The following is a 14,758-nucleotide window of genomic DNA, read 5'->3' on the forward strand; positions in this document are numbered from 1 at the left end:
GACTGTAGCCCCTGCTGGTGAGGTGGAGTGCCGGATGAAGCCCTTGGCCAGGTTTTCAAGGATACATTCACGAAGGGCTGCCAGTTCAAGCTCAGACATTGATCAGTCCATAAGGGATCTTCACCCTGGGTTGCAGATATATAGGGCAGTAATAGTTTCGGTGCAGAGGCAGCAAGTCCTCACTGTTCTTTTCAAAAATGTTCGTGTAATCCTAATGCTTTTCAGGGAAATGGGGACTCAAGCTTGGCAGTAATTCCTTCTGGCTAGCTGCCGCCGTCTGGAGTTCCCCCATAGGTGCTGTCACTTCTGACTGGCAGGAGCCCATAACCCTCTCCCAGTTGGCATCAAGAGGTCCTTGGATCACAGTAACACCTTGTCTTACTATGCAAGGTGGCATACTGCATTCTGTAAGTGAATCCCAATCAAGAGATGAGCAGGGAGGCTGTGAGTTTAAACCAGTCACGAACAGCATGTTATGTTAGGGAACAAGTTTCCTGTTTACTCCAAGAAGTTTTCACCCCAAATCTGTTTGGCTTATGAATCAAATATACCATGGAGAATCTGTTTCATCCCACCAATATGCCTTTCACCCAAAATTAGAAGCTGCACATTGTATGCCTTCATGAATCAAATAAACTGGCTCTTCATATGTGGACAATGTCTCCTGTTCTATTGTAGCCCTAAAGAAGTGGTGAGATTTCAGATAAGATTGTATTTCGCCTTCTGTTCTTTAATATAAATAACTGAACATTATTTTAATGAGTCTACACTTTTTAGTGAGATCTCAAGAAATATTTTGGATTTTAACTAATGCTATCTGCATGGTCTCCTTTGTAAGTCTATGCAAACTAACCTAAGAGATTTAAAGCAACAAACAATAAAACAACAACTTTAAGCAATTGCTTGATATTTTAAACTTGTCCCTTTCAGACCAAACCAATCAACAGCAGGGAAAACATCCTTAAAAGTGCCTTTAAAACAAGTGTATCCTTACTCCTTGAAGCAGGGGTGGCCAACCTGAGCCTGAGAAGGAGCCAGAATTTACCAATGTACATTGCCAAAGAGCCACAGTAATGTGTCAGCAGACCCCCATCAGCCCCCAGCACCTCCCGCAATCAGCTGTTTCGCATGCACAGGAGGCTCTGTGGTGGAGGGGGAGGAGCAAGGGCCTTAGGGGAAGAGGTGGAGTGGGGGCAGGGCCTGGGACAGAGCAGGGGGTTGAGCAGTGAGCCGTCGCCGCCCACCCTCCCCTCCCCGGCACATTAGAAAGTTAGCATCTGTCGCTCCAACCCTGGAGTCAGCGCCTATGAAAGGGCCGCATATTAACCTCCGAAGAGCTGCATGCGGCTCCGGAGCCACAGGTTGGCCACCCCTGCCTTGGAGGAAGGCTGGAAATATAATAAATGTGGTAGAGATACTAAAGAACTGAAGATTGAAGATCATAAGTAAATATAAGAAGAAATCTTGGTGATTTGTATTGTTACATGGTAGAACAGCTGAACCTCAGCCCCTAGTCTATGACAGTAGCTTGCAAGACTGTATCTTTTGTATGCAGTTACTGCCTAAAACATTGGTTGTACCTACAGTTTTACTGAACTGCTGATTGTATATGATATAGTTTGGGTGAATTAATAAACTGTTGACTGGTTAAAAATAACCAAATGTCCTATTTTAGAAATACTGTCCCAGGTAAACATTGACCTGAGAAGAACCTAGCATTAAAATTACTAAGCTAAAGCTCCCTGGACTCAGTAAAAAGAGGGTAACCTAATTACATTTCATTCTGATATTGGCAATAACACTTCTCAAATTGGCAAATCTAATTTGTTAGATTTCAGTTTTAATGTCCAAATGGCACCTCAGCAAACTCATAAAATCGACCCTCATTGATACTTATACCTTATCAACCAAATTTGTAATCGCCTCAAAGAATGAAATTAGGCTTATTTGACAAGATCTATTTTGATCAAACCATGTTGACTGGCATTAATTATATTCCTATCCTTCAAATCCTCATTGACTTAATCCCATATCAGCTTTTCCATTATTTAGCCCTGGATTGCTGTCAGGCTACTCATCCTGCTTGCACTTTTAAAATATTGACACATTAGTATTCTTCCAGTCTCCTGGAATTTCCCCATCATTACAAGATTTATTAAAAATGAACCTCAGTGACCACGTATTTTCTTGGACAACTCTAAGTGGTGAATGGAGCGGTCCAGTGGCTGGCAATGGGGGTGGGTGTGCAAGGTTGATGATAAGGCGAAGATGCAGCAAGTGGGGCTGGTTGCTCCCTCTTCTGGTCCGTCAGCACAGCCCTCGCTGCATGCCGGCTCCCAGCCAGCAGGGCCCTGCCCCCGGTTCCGTTTCTGACCAGCACTGGCTGCAAGCTGCAGTGGCTGGTGAGTGCAGGAAGGCGCCAGGCAGCAGTTTGTTATGTGTTGCCTCTGCTGCCCACCCATTGGCCCTTTATGTGCTCCCCCTCTCACTGTCCTCTCCCTGCTTTGCCCCTTCTTCCCTCCCACCCCCCAGCCCTGCTTCTCTTCCATATCCCTCCCAGCAGGTTGCGTCCTGCTCTCAGTGCTGTGCGGAGATCTAGCCCCTGGTTGGAACACTCAGATCACTAACAGCCTTCCGGCAGGCTCCTTCCTTCCCCCACTGCCTCTGACTTGGCTGGTGCCCCAGGAAAACCCAAGACCCTCCAGCCCGGGGCGCTGGCCTGGAGGAGCCAAGCCCTGCATGTGCCAAAATCCCGCACATCCCTGGCATGGGGAAGCCTCTCTGCCCTTCAGCTAAGTTCTGGAGTCGGGGAAAGTGATTTCCAGCCTGTTCACGCCCTGAATCTGTAGGCTCCACAGAAGCCCCCAGGACAGGGGCTTAGCACCCTCTTCACAAACCTCCACCAGCCTGGGTCCTGTCCCCAGGGAGCGCAGGGCCGCTCTGTCCCCTAAGCACCCTCCCTGCTGAGCCACCTCTCTGCTCTTGTTCGCTGAAGCCCCTGCAGTCAAGTTCCCTGGGCCCTGGTGCACAATGCATCCTTTGGGTTTAACCCCTTCCTGCCCATGCTGTAGCCAGGGGACAGGAGGTGGTTGGGTTAATGTCGGTGGCCAGCAGCAGCTTGGAGGCGTTAGCTGTCTTTCGACTCTGTGAGGGCAGGAAGGGGCAAGCTGCTTTCAGACACATAGGAGCGGGGTGGGGGAGAAGAGATGAGCTCTGCAAAGACACAGGGCAGGTCATCCCTTCCTCCTCTCTTTCTCCCCTGCAGCTGGACGCAGATCCCATCCCTTCCTTCCCACACAGTGCCAAAAGGCTGCTGCTGGCCACATTCTGGTGTGAACCCTGGCAGAAATCTGGGGAGCAGGGGCATGTGACCCACATGTTGCCTCAGGAAGACATAGTACCAGGTACCAGGAGAGGCTGGTCTGTCCCAGGAGCCCAGCCAGGCATGGAGGGCGGAGAACATCAGGCAGGGAGGGTCAGGTCGGTCGGTCACCCCCCCCCCCATGTGAGAGAGGTGTACAGGAGTGTGTGTGTGTCACCTCTTCCCATGTCTGTGGGGGGAGGGTAAGGGTGTGTGTGTGTGTCACCCCTCCCTGTGTGAACCCTAAAGCCTTAAAGATAAGAAGGTAAATAAAAAGAATCCAGCTACGCAGGATTTCTTTTTAACAGGGTCTCAGTCAACTTGATGTTAATTTGAACATTTGGACTGCATAGTTCTGATTGATTACCATTGAACTCGCTTGAATACGAGTAATGTTACCAGATGTCCCCTATTACTAATGGACTGCAAAGTATTTCATCATCCTTAAGTGATGTGAGTGCACCATCCTACTTCTTTTCAAATATAGAACAGAAATATTTATTGAACACGCCTTTCTCTCTCTCTCTCTCTCACTCACACTCACTCACACACACCATACCTTGATCTGAACTGACCAACACTTGAATGATTAGGGTATAAGGACAATGGCTACTAATGGATATGGCTTACCTCTAGAAGAGAGATTGTAGGAGGTTTGAGGCCTATGAATTAAGACTGGCATACCTGCTTTACACGGAGACACTTAAGCTATAAATAGATTGAGCTCTTTATCAAATAGAAAGTTAAGAGGTAACTTGGTACATAAAAAGATTTCTGATAGTAGAGGGCTTTGTATTCTAGCAGACAAAGGCATAATGATATCCAATGGATAGAAACTGAATTTAGACAAATACATAGGAGGGTAAAAAAGAGAAAAAAGCAGTATTTGGTTACAACTATGTTGGTTTCAACACCTAGCAAACTAGAGCCCCAACTGCGTTAAATAACTTCAGCCTGGTTATGAACATGTTTAAGATCCAGTTTACCTTAAATACTGGATCTGTCTGGGGCTCCACTGAGGTATAATCAGCTTCCTGTTAGGATTGTCTCTGTAGCATAGTATAGGCATTAGTGCTTTGATGAAGTGGTGTCATGGAGCCTCATTTTCACCACATTCAGCTGGTACTGTCTTACCACCCTTACTCCCTCACAGCTCACCTTCTTTAAAATCCAGTAGCCATGCCAATAGCTTATTAGTCTAATAAGCAAAGGTTTTAAATGGTGACTCTAGTAAGATATTGAGTAACTATTACTTTTAACTCACCATTTATCCTTGCAGTCTGCAACCCACATCTAAAGAATTCTTGAAAACTGGGTTTTCTGCGACAGTTTCTTGACTCTGAATTAGCTCCATTTAGATACAGAGAAAATCCTTGTTCTAAATGCTCTAGTTTGATTTGCATGGGGTCCTTTCTTTTCAAATGTCTCAATATCCTAAAATAGAAAGGACAGTAATTAATGTGATCTTCAGAAAAATATCTATGAATTAACAATAGATATATATTGCTGGGTTGTGGAACAAAAGAACATATTCACAATCTGAATCATAAAAGCTTCCAAGGTATAACCGCCCGGAGCTATTCTATTTCTACAGTTCTTTTATAGTTACAGACATTGTGACACCTATATTAAGGCTGCCCAAGCATTTCCATTCTAACCGATCATTTTTAGCTCCTTATACTTTTCTCAAAGTTTTATATTTTTAGCTGAAATTTAGAACATTTGCACTCAACTCAGGAAGCAAATTAATTTCTGAAACTTTCACTCAAAATCTTTATTAAATGGTTGAGCTGTTTTCAAGAATAGACCAAAAAAGTCACAATTTTCTGCTAATAATTGTGACTTTAAAAATAAAAAACTTTAGTAGTTCTGATAGAGATAATGGAAAGCTAACATTTGGTGGAGAAATCATCCCAAGTTCCATGAGTTTTTTTCCAGCAGTCCAGTGAATATCAGTTTGGATTCAGCAAAGTTGACAGTTCAGTAAAAACATGTTGCATGTGCATTTATTTTTATATACAGTAAAACTAATTGACAGTTCTCCACTGGCAGTTTGTACTGTATTACACAGTATTGCAACCCTGAAAGCTCAGAAATCATGAGTCAGACCTTCCTGCCCTCTCCCTGAAATCATGCTGTTGTCCCAAACATGAGTTTTTTAAAAAAAGATCAGTCATGGTTTTTGTTCTGTCTTCTGATATTTGAACTCCTCCTGCCCACCCCAGTGTGAGTGCACAATACTTACAGTCTTGCCAACGCTTGCACATTTATCGTGAATAAGGCAATTTTGTCCCCTACTGAAGGCCCTCTTGCTAAAGAACCCAACTGAGATCAGGGCCTGTAATGGGGAATACAAAACCCATACTGAGCTTAGGCAGGAGAGGAGTGTGACATTCTCCTGGTGTTATCTGGACTGGTGATCTGCTAGGTCACTCCAACCCTTGGCTCTGGGAGCCAGCCTTACCCTGCTCCACTGTGAGAACCCCCACTCCTGGGCTGTTCTTGCACAGCCTCTAGCATGTAAGCTGCTCCCAGCTACGTGAGTGAGCACTTTTGGCCAGCCGCTGCTCGAATTGTGCAACTGAATGACACTAGCCAATATCTCCAGTCCCAGACACAACCCTAGGAACCTCCATCTTGCAGTGTCCAGTTATGCCCACTGGACGCTGCAAACTTGTATGTTTTAGTCAATTTAACAAAGAAATTGATATGTACCAGGCTTGTTATCCCCAGGGGAGTCTCTGACACTCTTCAAACCAAATGCACTGCTTCAGGCAGAACAAACAAACAAATGTATTAACTACAAAAGATATAATCACTTAAAATCTAAGTCAAAGAACAAGAAGTCAGATTTGGTCAAATGAAATAAAAGTAAAACGCATTCTAAGCTGATCTTAACACTTTCAGTGCCCTTACAAACTTAGGTGCTTCTCACCACAGGCTGACTGGTTGCCCAACCAGGCTCTCCCCTTTGATCAGCGCTTCAGTCGCTTGGTGGTGGTGTCTGTAGATGGAGGTGGAAGAGAAGGAGAGACTTTGCCATTCTCTCTTTTATCATCTTCTTTCTTCCCTCTTGGCTTTGCCCCCACCCCTTCAGAGTCAGGTGAGCATTACCTCATCGTAGTCCCAAACTGACCAAGAGAAGGGGGGTGACTCACTGGAGAGTCCAACAGATCCTTTGTTGCTGCCTAGGCCCGTGTCCTTTGTTCCTGGGAGGGTGGGCTGGGTTTGTCCCATACATGGCCTTATGAGGTGTGAACTGCCCCTCTGCTTCTGGAGAGTTTTGCCAGGGTTTGTTTTAAGCCATGACAACACGTTTTCAGCCTCATAACTACATACATGAAATTACAACCTATAACATTACTATAACAACAATGCTTAGTGCATCATGAGCCTTCTGAAGACACCCAACATGTAAAACTTTGCATTGGATACCACACAATCATATTAGAAGGATGAACATGGGGGTGCAGGGTCTTCCCCCGAGGTACAGAGCGTCACAAGGAGCATTTCCTATCTGCAGGCAAGCAGCTCAGCCACACCCACATGCAGCTGCCAGAGCTGCCTATCATGGAGGTGGGAACTCACAGCTGCACCCAAGAGAGGAAACAAGGCATACTATAAAGGAGGGAGTGCAGAGAAGGTTGGAGTGGAAGGCAGAACGGCCTTGGACAGCGGAGGGGCAACATGCTGTACCAGGCTCCCTCCCAGAGCACAGTTAAGAGACTGAGACATACTTCCAGACACAATCAAAGAACTTCCCTGACCATGAGCAAACTAAGGGGGGGTCCCAGTGAGGGCAGAAGCCACCCTCCAAAGAACCACACTCGGAGTCTGTGACAAGGCCCCATTATGCGAGGCAGTGTACAAAAAGTGAGAGGCAGTGAGTCAGGGCCCTCCTTCCTAGACAGGGCATCTGCCACCATGTTTTCTTTTCCCTTTATATGCACAATTTCCATATAAGATTTTTAAAGTATATGGCTTCAGTGCAGAAGCTTAGCATTTGAGCCTTTAGTTTTGCTTAGCCAGACCAATGGTGAATGATTTGTTAAGACCTTGAACTTCATATTGAAAAGTTAGGGCCTTAGTTGCTTAACTGCCCACACTATAGCATAGCATTCCTGGTCTACGATAGAATAATTCTGTTCAGTTGGTGTCAGTGTTTTGTTTAAGACAATTATGTGATTCTTGTTATTCTCCTGTTTGCATAAGCACAGCACCCAGACTAATGTCTGATAAAACATCTGCACACAGTTCAAACATTTTGTCAAAATTAGGGTTAGCTTTTTAGACAAGATCTTTACATGAGATTTTCTTTATCTTATCAAATCTTTCCTGGCATGCTTTCATCCAAACAACTTTGTTTGGCTTAGCCTTTTTACATAAATCTGTGATTGCAGATACATCACTGAACCCCCACACAAACCTTCTGTAATAATTTACTAGACTTATGAAAGATTGGACCTCTTTTTTGGTTTGGGGTACAGGCCAATTCACAATGGCTTTAACGTTAAAAGGATCAGGGAATATTTGACCGCCCCCGCACACACACCCAAACACACTGAAACAGTGTCCCAGATAATGAATTCTGGCTGCTCCAATTTTACACTTAGAGGTTTTATGGTTAGGCCTACCTCCCTGGGTTTTGACAGTACAACTCCCAAGTGTTCTTTGTGTTCAGCCCAAGTGTTGCTAAACACTGCAATATCATTCACACATGCTCTTGTGAAGTTCTGTTAACCATTTAACACTTGGTTAACCAGCCTCTGGAAGGTGGCCCCGGCACTAATTAAACCAAACAGTAACACTGTGAACTCATACATATATATCCTATATCTGTGATGAAAGCAGATTTTTTCTGTGCATTCTCATCCAAAGGGATCTGCCAATAACCTTGAGGTAAATCAAAAGAACTGAGATATTTAGCTTTGCTTAAAATGTCCAGCACCTGACCAATTCTTGGCATGGGATATACATCTGGTACTGTAACAGCACTGAGTTTTCTATAATCAACACAAAATCTTAATGTGTTGTCTTTCTTAGGGACCAACGTCACAGCTAATGCCCAAGAGCTGTCAGACTAGAATTACTCCTAGGTCTAACATGTTTCATATTTCTGCACAAATTTGTTTTTTACCTTTCCAGTGGCCTTATAGGGTCTGCTGGGAGGTGGCTGTCATCCTTTTGTAATGATCTTATGAGTTAGCAAGTGTCTTTCCTAGCTTATTAGAAAATACCCTTTTGTATTCTTGTAGCACTGACAACACCTCTGCCCTTTCAACTGGTGTTATCTCACTGCAGATATCAATGCTTTCCAGAGTTGAGTTATTTTGGCATTCAGCTATTAAATCAATGAGGTGGTGTGCATGCTCAAATAAATTGGTTAGTCTCTAAGGTGCCACAAGTACTCCTTTTCTTTTTGCGAATACAGACTAACACGGCTGTTACTCTGAAACCTTTCTACACAGCAGATCATGTTTACCATGGCTTTTCTGCTGTGATAGGCTTTAAGTCTGTTTACATGTCCTAGCTGTGGAACAGCATTACCATGAGGCTCTAACAGAATATGTATCTTCATTTACCACTTCTACCACCTCAAAGGGTCCTTTCAAGAATTTTGCATTTTGTACCTTTTCACAGGGCTTAACACTAACACCAATTTCCTATTACAAAAGAGCGTTTACTAGTATGTTTATCATAACACGCCTTTTGTTTGGATTGTCTGACTTTGAGGTTAGTTTGAACAATACCCATCATGTCTTTTATCTCCTTTCTGAACCCCTGTACATGTTCAGTCACTGGCTCCTCCTTCACCTCAGTGTTCCCTTCCCGGGAGACTCTGATGAGGTCTAGGGGGTCCCCTCACTTTCCTTCCATATAGGAGGTCAAATGGGGAGAATCCTGCTGATTCTTGGGGTACCTCTCTGTAAACAACAAAAATGGTAACAGTTCATCCCAATTTTGAACCCTTTTGTCTGCATACATTCCCAGCATGGATTTTAGAGTCCCATTGAATCTTTCCACCAAACCATTGGTTTCTAGGTGATATGGGGCAGTTTTTAGTTGTTTCATCCCACATAACTTCCATGGCTCGCTGAATAGCTGTGCCATGAAATTCGACCCATGATCAGATAAAATCCCTTTAGGGAGATCTGCTAAAGATGGTGAGAAGGGCTCTTGCCTCCGTTTCTGCCTCAGTACTAGACGGAGGTACTGTTTCAGGAAATCTAGTGGCAAAATCCACTATCACTAAGATATATTTATTTCCTTGGAGGGTAAGACGTGGCATAGGCCCACAATGTCCACTGCTACCCTTAGGAATGCCTCCTGTATTACAGGCAAGGAGCATGGAGAGATTTTCTGGGGTCCTGCAGGTCTTTTCCTTTTTTGACATAATTCACAAGACCTGCAATAATTCTGCAGATTATTCTGTATTCCTGACCAATAGAAATTTTTCTTCACCCTGTCATAGGTTCTCTGTGCCCCCAAGTGACCAACAAAAGGAGGTCATGTGCTAACAATAATTCCCCATGGTGTTAGGTGGGCACAAGCAACTGCTTATAGGGTTGCCCAGGGCTTTTGTTCTTTCCCACAGAAGCCTGTATATACAACCTCCCATCTTCTTCAAAAAATCTCTTCCCATCTTCCTTTCCTGTGGCTCCCACTAGGTCACACTTTTTTATGCTCTCTAGAGTATGGTCTGATCTTTGCTCACCTGCAAAATGCTGGCAGCTGACAATTGGGACAGCTTCTTCAATCACAGGGATCACGTTCCCCGCCACTGGCCCTGAGAGCATGCTGCCTTTTATACTGTTTTTCAGGAGTTACCCTCAGTCCCTCCCATACCTGGAGACAGCAGAGGAGTCAAAGAGACCTTCTCTATCTCCCTCAGCAGTTTCTGGGACCTTACCACTCCCCTCTGGGATCACAGTACAATATTCCCTTTTGATGTAAGTTACCATATTAATAGTCTTAACTACATGAAAAAAATCATTCCCAACAAGCATTTCAGTAGGGATATTGTCCACTACCCCTACAGTCAAATCACTTTCTAAACCTTCCCACTCCACATGCTCTTTAGCTAATGGCACAGGAATCCTAGATCCTCCCACTACCACAAGCTCTGCCATTAGGCCAGGTAACATGTTAGTGTCTTGGATCACACTCTGCTTAACTAGAGGAATCTGTGCACTGGAGTCTCGCCACCCTATGCACTCTCTGTTATTGATAATCTTGATAACCTTAACAAATTTCATATCTAGCTCTGCAGAGCCAGCCCCCTTAAAACTCATCAGTAGGGCCCTACCAAATTCAGGGTCCATTTTGGTCAATTTCACGGTCACAGGATTTTAAAATTGTAAATTTCATGATTTCAGCTATTTAAGTCTGAAATTTCATGGTGTTGTAATTGTAGGGGTCCTGACCCAAAAAGGAGTCATGGGCGGGGGAGAGGGGTCACGAGGTTATTGTAGGGGTAGCACTGCCTGCAGAGCTGGGCAGCTTGAGAGCAGTGGCTGCTGACTGGTAGCCCAGCTCTGAAGGCAAAGCCACTGCCAGCAGCAGCACACAAGTAAGGATGGCATGGTTTTGCCACCCTTACTTCTGCCCTGCTGCCTGTAGAAGCCGCCCTCAGTCAGAAGCCGCCACTCTCTGGCCGCCCAGCTCTGAAGGCAGCAGTGCATAAGTAAGGGTGGCATGACATGGTATTGCCACCCTTACTTCTGCGCTGCTGCTGGCGGGGCATTGCCTTCAGATCTGGGCACCCGACCAACAGCCACTGCTCTCCGACTGCCCAGCTCTGAAGACAGCGTAGACATAAGAGTGGCAATACCGCAACCCCCCCCTAAAATAACCTTGTGACCCCCCCCTTGCAATTCCCTTTTGGGTTAGGACCCCCAATTTGAGAAACGCTGGTCTCCCCCATGAAATCTGCATAGTACAGGGTAAAAGCACACAAAAGACCAGATTTCATGGGGGAAAACGAGATTTCACAGTCCGTGATGTGTTTTTCATGGCAGTGAATTTGGAAGGGACCTACTCATCAGGTAAACTGCAGGTGCCTCTGGGGCTACTGTGCTGATGACAGCTGCATTAACATGGATTGGATAGGGCTTAGTTTCTTTCATCTTAGGGCACTGATTTTTCAGATGCCTAGTGGAGTTACACTGGTAAAACGTTCTTGGGCCCTCCCTCTTCACAGGAGGTTTGTGATGGGGATAACCAGGAGAGGAATAATTCTGGTGGTGAGGGAGGAGTACTTAGGCTCCCAACTACCCTTCTTTTTCCCAGGGGTAAAACAGGATCCCCCCTTTACACTGGGTTTGTGCGCCTCAGTCTGTAGCTTGCACTCATTGGACATCTCAGCTTGCTCAAAGGCATCAGCCAGCGTAGCCATCTCTGATAAAGGTTTAGCCCATAGGCAATTTTTTACACTGTTAGTGCATATACTCAAGAAATGTTCTTGAGCAATGAGATCAAGCAATCCGTCATAATCTGCAGCCCCTTTTCCCTTTACCCATTTTCTTATTAAGTCACAGATCTTATAAACATATTCATTATGACTCAAGCAAGCACTCCCTTTAAGATTTCTAAATTTTTCACCTATACCCTTCAGGAGTGATTTGAAACCTTTATAAAACTGTTTCCTTAAATTTAGAATATATCAAAGCTTCCTGAATTGGCATTAAATACATTCAAAACTTTAACAACAGTTTTGCAACCAGCGTGAGGACTTTCTTGTCCTCAGGAATCTTATGAACTTCACGTAGCTTTTCAAAAGTGGTGAAGTTCTCCTCAATGCAGTTTGTCTCCTTCTATGCAGAACATAACTGGTCCCAGCTGTGGATCATCTCGACTGGAGGATGTCAGTGACTCTAGGATCTTCCCACGTTTTCCTATCTGCTCCAGATTGTATTTTCTCTCCTTCTCCTCAGCTTCTTATTTCAATTCCACAGCTCTTATGTGGGTGGCTTCTTCAGCTTCCTGTGCAGCACATGCATCTTTCTCCTATGCGCCAGGGCAGCACCTGCTTCTTTTAGTCTCAATTCTGTCAGCCACTTTTGGTGCTGGAGTTCTCTTTTTCTTCTGCTTCCAGTCTGGCCCTCTCTAACTTTCCAGTTGTTTCACTGTTCATTTTTATGCCTTACTGTTTCTATTTCCATTACCCGAAGTAAACAAACAGAAAACAACTGTAACCTCTGTTTGACTGTTTCTAGCTACCGCACTTGAGACTCACTTAAAATTGCTATACCAGTGCTTAAAGTGTAAACTTCACTTAAAATAACATACTGTGCATATACTTTGGTCCGCTACACCACAGTGACATTACCCAGGATACAATTTGGACTGAAGAACAGCTGTGTCCCATCAGTTCTCCAACCTGTGGTGCCTTTTACACTGCTTTGCTGTGAGAGTTACTACCCTGGTTTGTTCACACAAAGCCTCCAGCATGTAAATTACTCCCTCTTGCACTGTAACAGTGCTACAGCCAGTCACCCTTTAATTACACTGCAGAGCAACAACAGCAAAGTCCCAGTCCCAGACTCCCCCCTCCACCCCAGAAATATGCATCTTGTACTGCCCAGCCCTCTCCTAGGCAACACAAGTGCATATAAAGTCCATCATTTTATTAACAGAAAATGATATGCACAAATCCGGTTATCTCCCAAAGACTTCAATCCAAGCACACTGGTTTAGATAAAACAATAAAACACGTTTATTTACTTAACTAAAGAAAGATAGATTCTAAGCGATAACAAGTAATGAGGCATAAAAGTCAGAGCTGGTTACAAGAAAATGAAAATAAAGAGTAACTAATACCTAGCTTTATAAAGCAGTGAGCAAGTGAAGGGTTCACGTAGCGTTCATGCACCTGGAAACAGTCAGGGCACACCCTGACTGTTGTGTAGGAGCAATGCACACATTACTCTGCTCTGTCCAAGGACATGGACCATGGAAACATGGACCATCTGGGAAGTCAAAATAAGGACATCAACCGTGGGAAGCTTCCTCGGCCTAAGCTCAAGGCCTGAGAACAAAGATTGTAGTAGATAGAGGCTAGTAAATAGGAATATTAATCAAAGTCACATTATTTCCTTTGTTGATGCCTTTTGCGGTCGGTTGGGGTATGTAATGCGCAGGGGGGAGAGAAATAAAAGAGAGGTGGAAAAGCTGACAGGGGCAATCCCGTCAGCAGACCAGCCTGCTTGCTTGCCTAAAGCCGTGTCCTGTCTTGTATTGAACCGCCACAACTGGCGCCCAAACGTGGGGCCCTCAGCACTCACCTCGCCCGGCAAGGGTTTCAGACGCATCACTCATCCGCTTCGTGGATCCCAGTGAGTATTTTTCATTGTGGTAAGTATGGGAAGCTCCCTCTCTGCTTTGCAAGTGCAACACCGCTGTGAGCTACAGTATTTGCTGTGTAAGGCTCAGCATGACTGTCCCACTTGAGAGCTCACTCTCCTGCTACAGGAGGTGAGTGCCCAGTGCCCGTGGTACCCTGAAGCTGGAACCCTTAAGCTAGCGGACTGGGAGCGGTTGGGCCAGACATTGCACAAGGAGCCTCGGGCGCCCGTGCAGGCTTTACACACCTGGCACCTCTGCCGCGACACAGCGTGTCGCTTCAGACAGGCCCCCCCCTGCACCAACAGAGGGGCTGCCGATCTCGCCACCCCCATCCGCTCCTGCAACCATCCCTCCCCCTGCTTCGCCCCCAGGGCCTCTATTACCACCATCTCCCTGGCCTTCCCCACCGGAGCCGGTGTGTGATCACCCTCCCACCGTGGGGCCCCATGCTCCGGGGCCCCCTGGAGGGTCATCCGCGTCTGCTCAGGGGCTTTCGCTGGTGCAACAAATGGTCCATGCAGCGAAGACTCGCTCGGATCTTACAGCAGAGGAGCTGGCTGAGCTGGTCTCAGTCTGTCCGGTGACCTGGCAGGATGATGGCCAGGGCAACCAGGTTGCAAACTGGGTCAGTTTGCCTTACTCGGTGATCAGAGAAGTAAAGAAAGCGATTCGTGAGTTCAGTCTGACTAGCACGTATGTGCGTGGTCTCATTGAAGGGCTAGGTTCTGGGTATTCCCTGGTCCCTGAGGACTGGAAGGCGCTGTTGCGCATGATGCTGACACCTAGTCAGTATGTTATTTGGCTTAGTGAGTATCGGCAGATGGCGGAACGCCAGGCCCAGGTGTATAGAGAGCAAGGTATCATTTATGAGCACCTGGCAGGGGAGGGCCAATTTGCTACTGTCCAGCTGCAGTCTCAACTCCCTCAGGCCATCTTCCCCATTATTTCCACCTGCGCCCAGCATGCTTTCCAGAAGGTCCCGGATTCAGGCAAGCCTACCAAAAGCTTTGCCAGTATCCATCAGGGTGCATCAGAGTCCTTTATGGATTTTAC

General features: G+C 45.6%; 1 protein-coding gene across 8 annotated transcripts in view; it reads right to left on the reverse strand.

Moving 5' to 3' along the window:
* Positions 1 to 14,758, reverse strand: part of KATNIP (katanin interacting protein) — a 181,443-nt gene that overhangs the window by 152,046 nt on the left and 14,639 nt on the right. For all 8 annotated transcript variants that reach the window (XR_012161174.2, XM_073362645.2, XM_073362649.2 and 5 more), the window contains exon 3: positions 4,626 to 4,795. Coding sequence is in view for 7 of the 8 variants with exons in the window: in XM_073362645.2 (XP_073218746.1) it covers positions 4,626 to 4,795 (170 nt within the window). In the remaining variant the exon portion in view is untranslated. The remainder of the gene's footprint in view (positions 1 to 4,625; positions 4,796 to 14,758) is intronic.

Source organism: Lepidochelys kempii, chromosome 10 (assembly GCF_965140285.1).
Source record: "Lepidochelys kempii isolate rLepKem1 chromosome 10, rLepKem1.hap1, whole genome shotgun sequence".
In the NCBI taxonomy this organism is placed as follows: Eukaryota; Metazoa; Chordata; order Testudines; family Cheloniidae; genus Lepidochelys; species Lepidochelys kempii.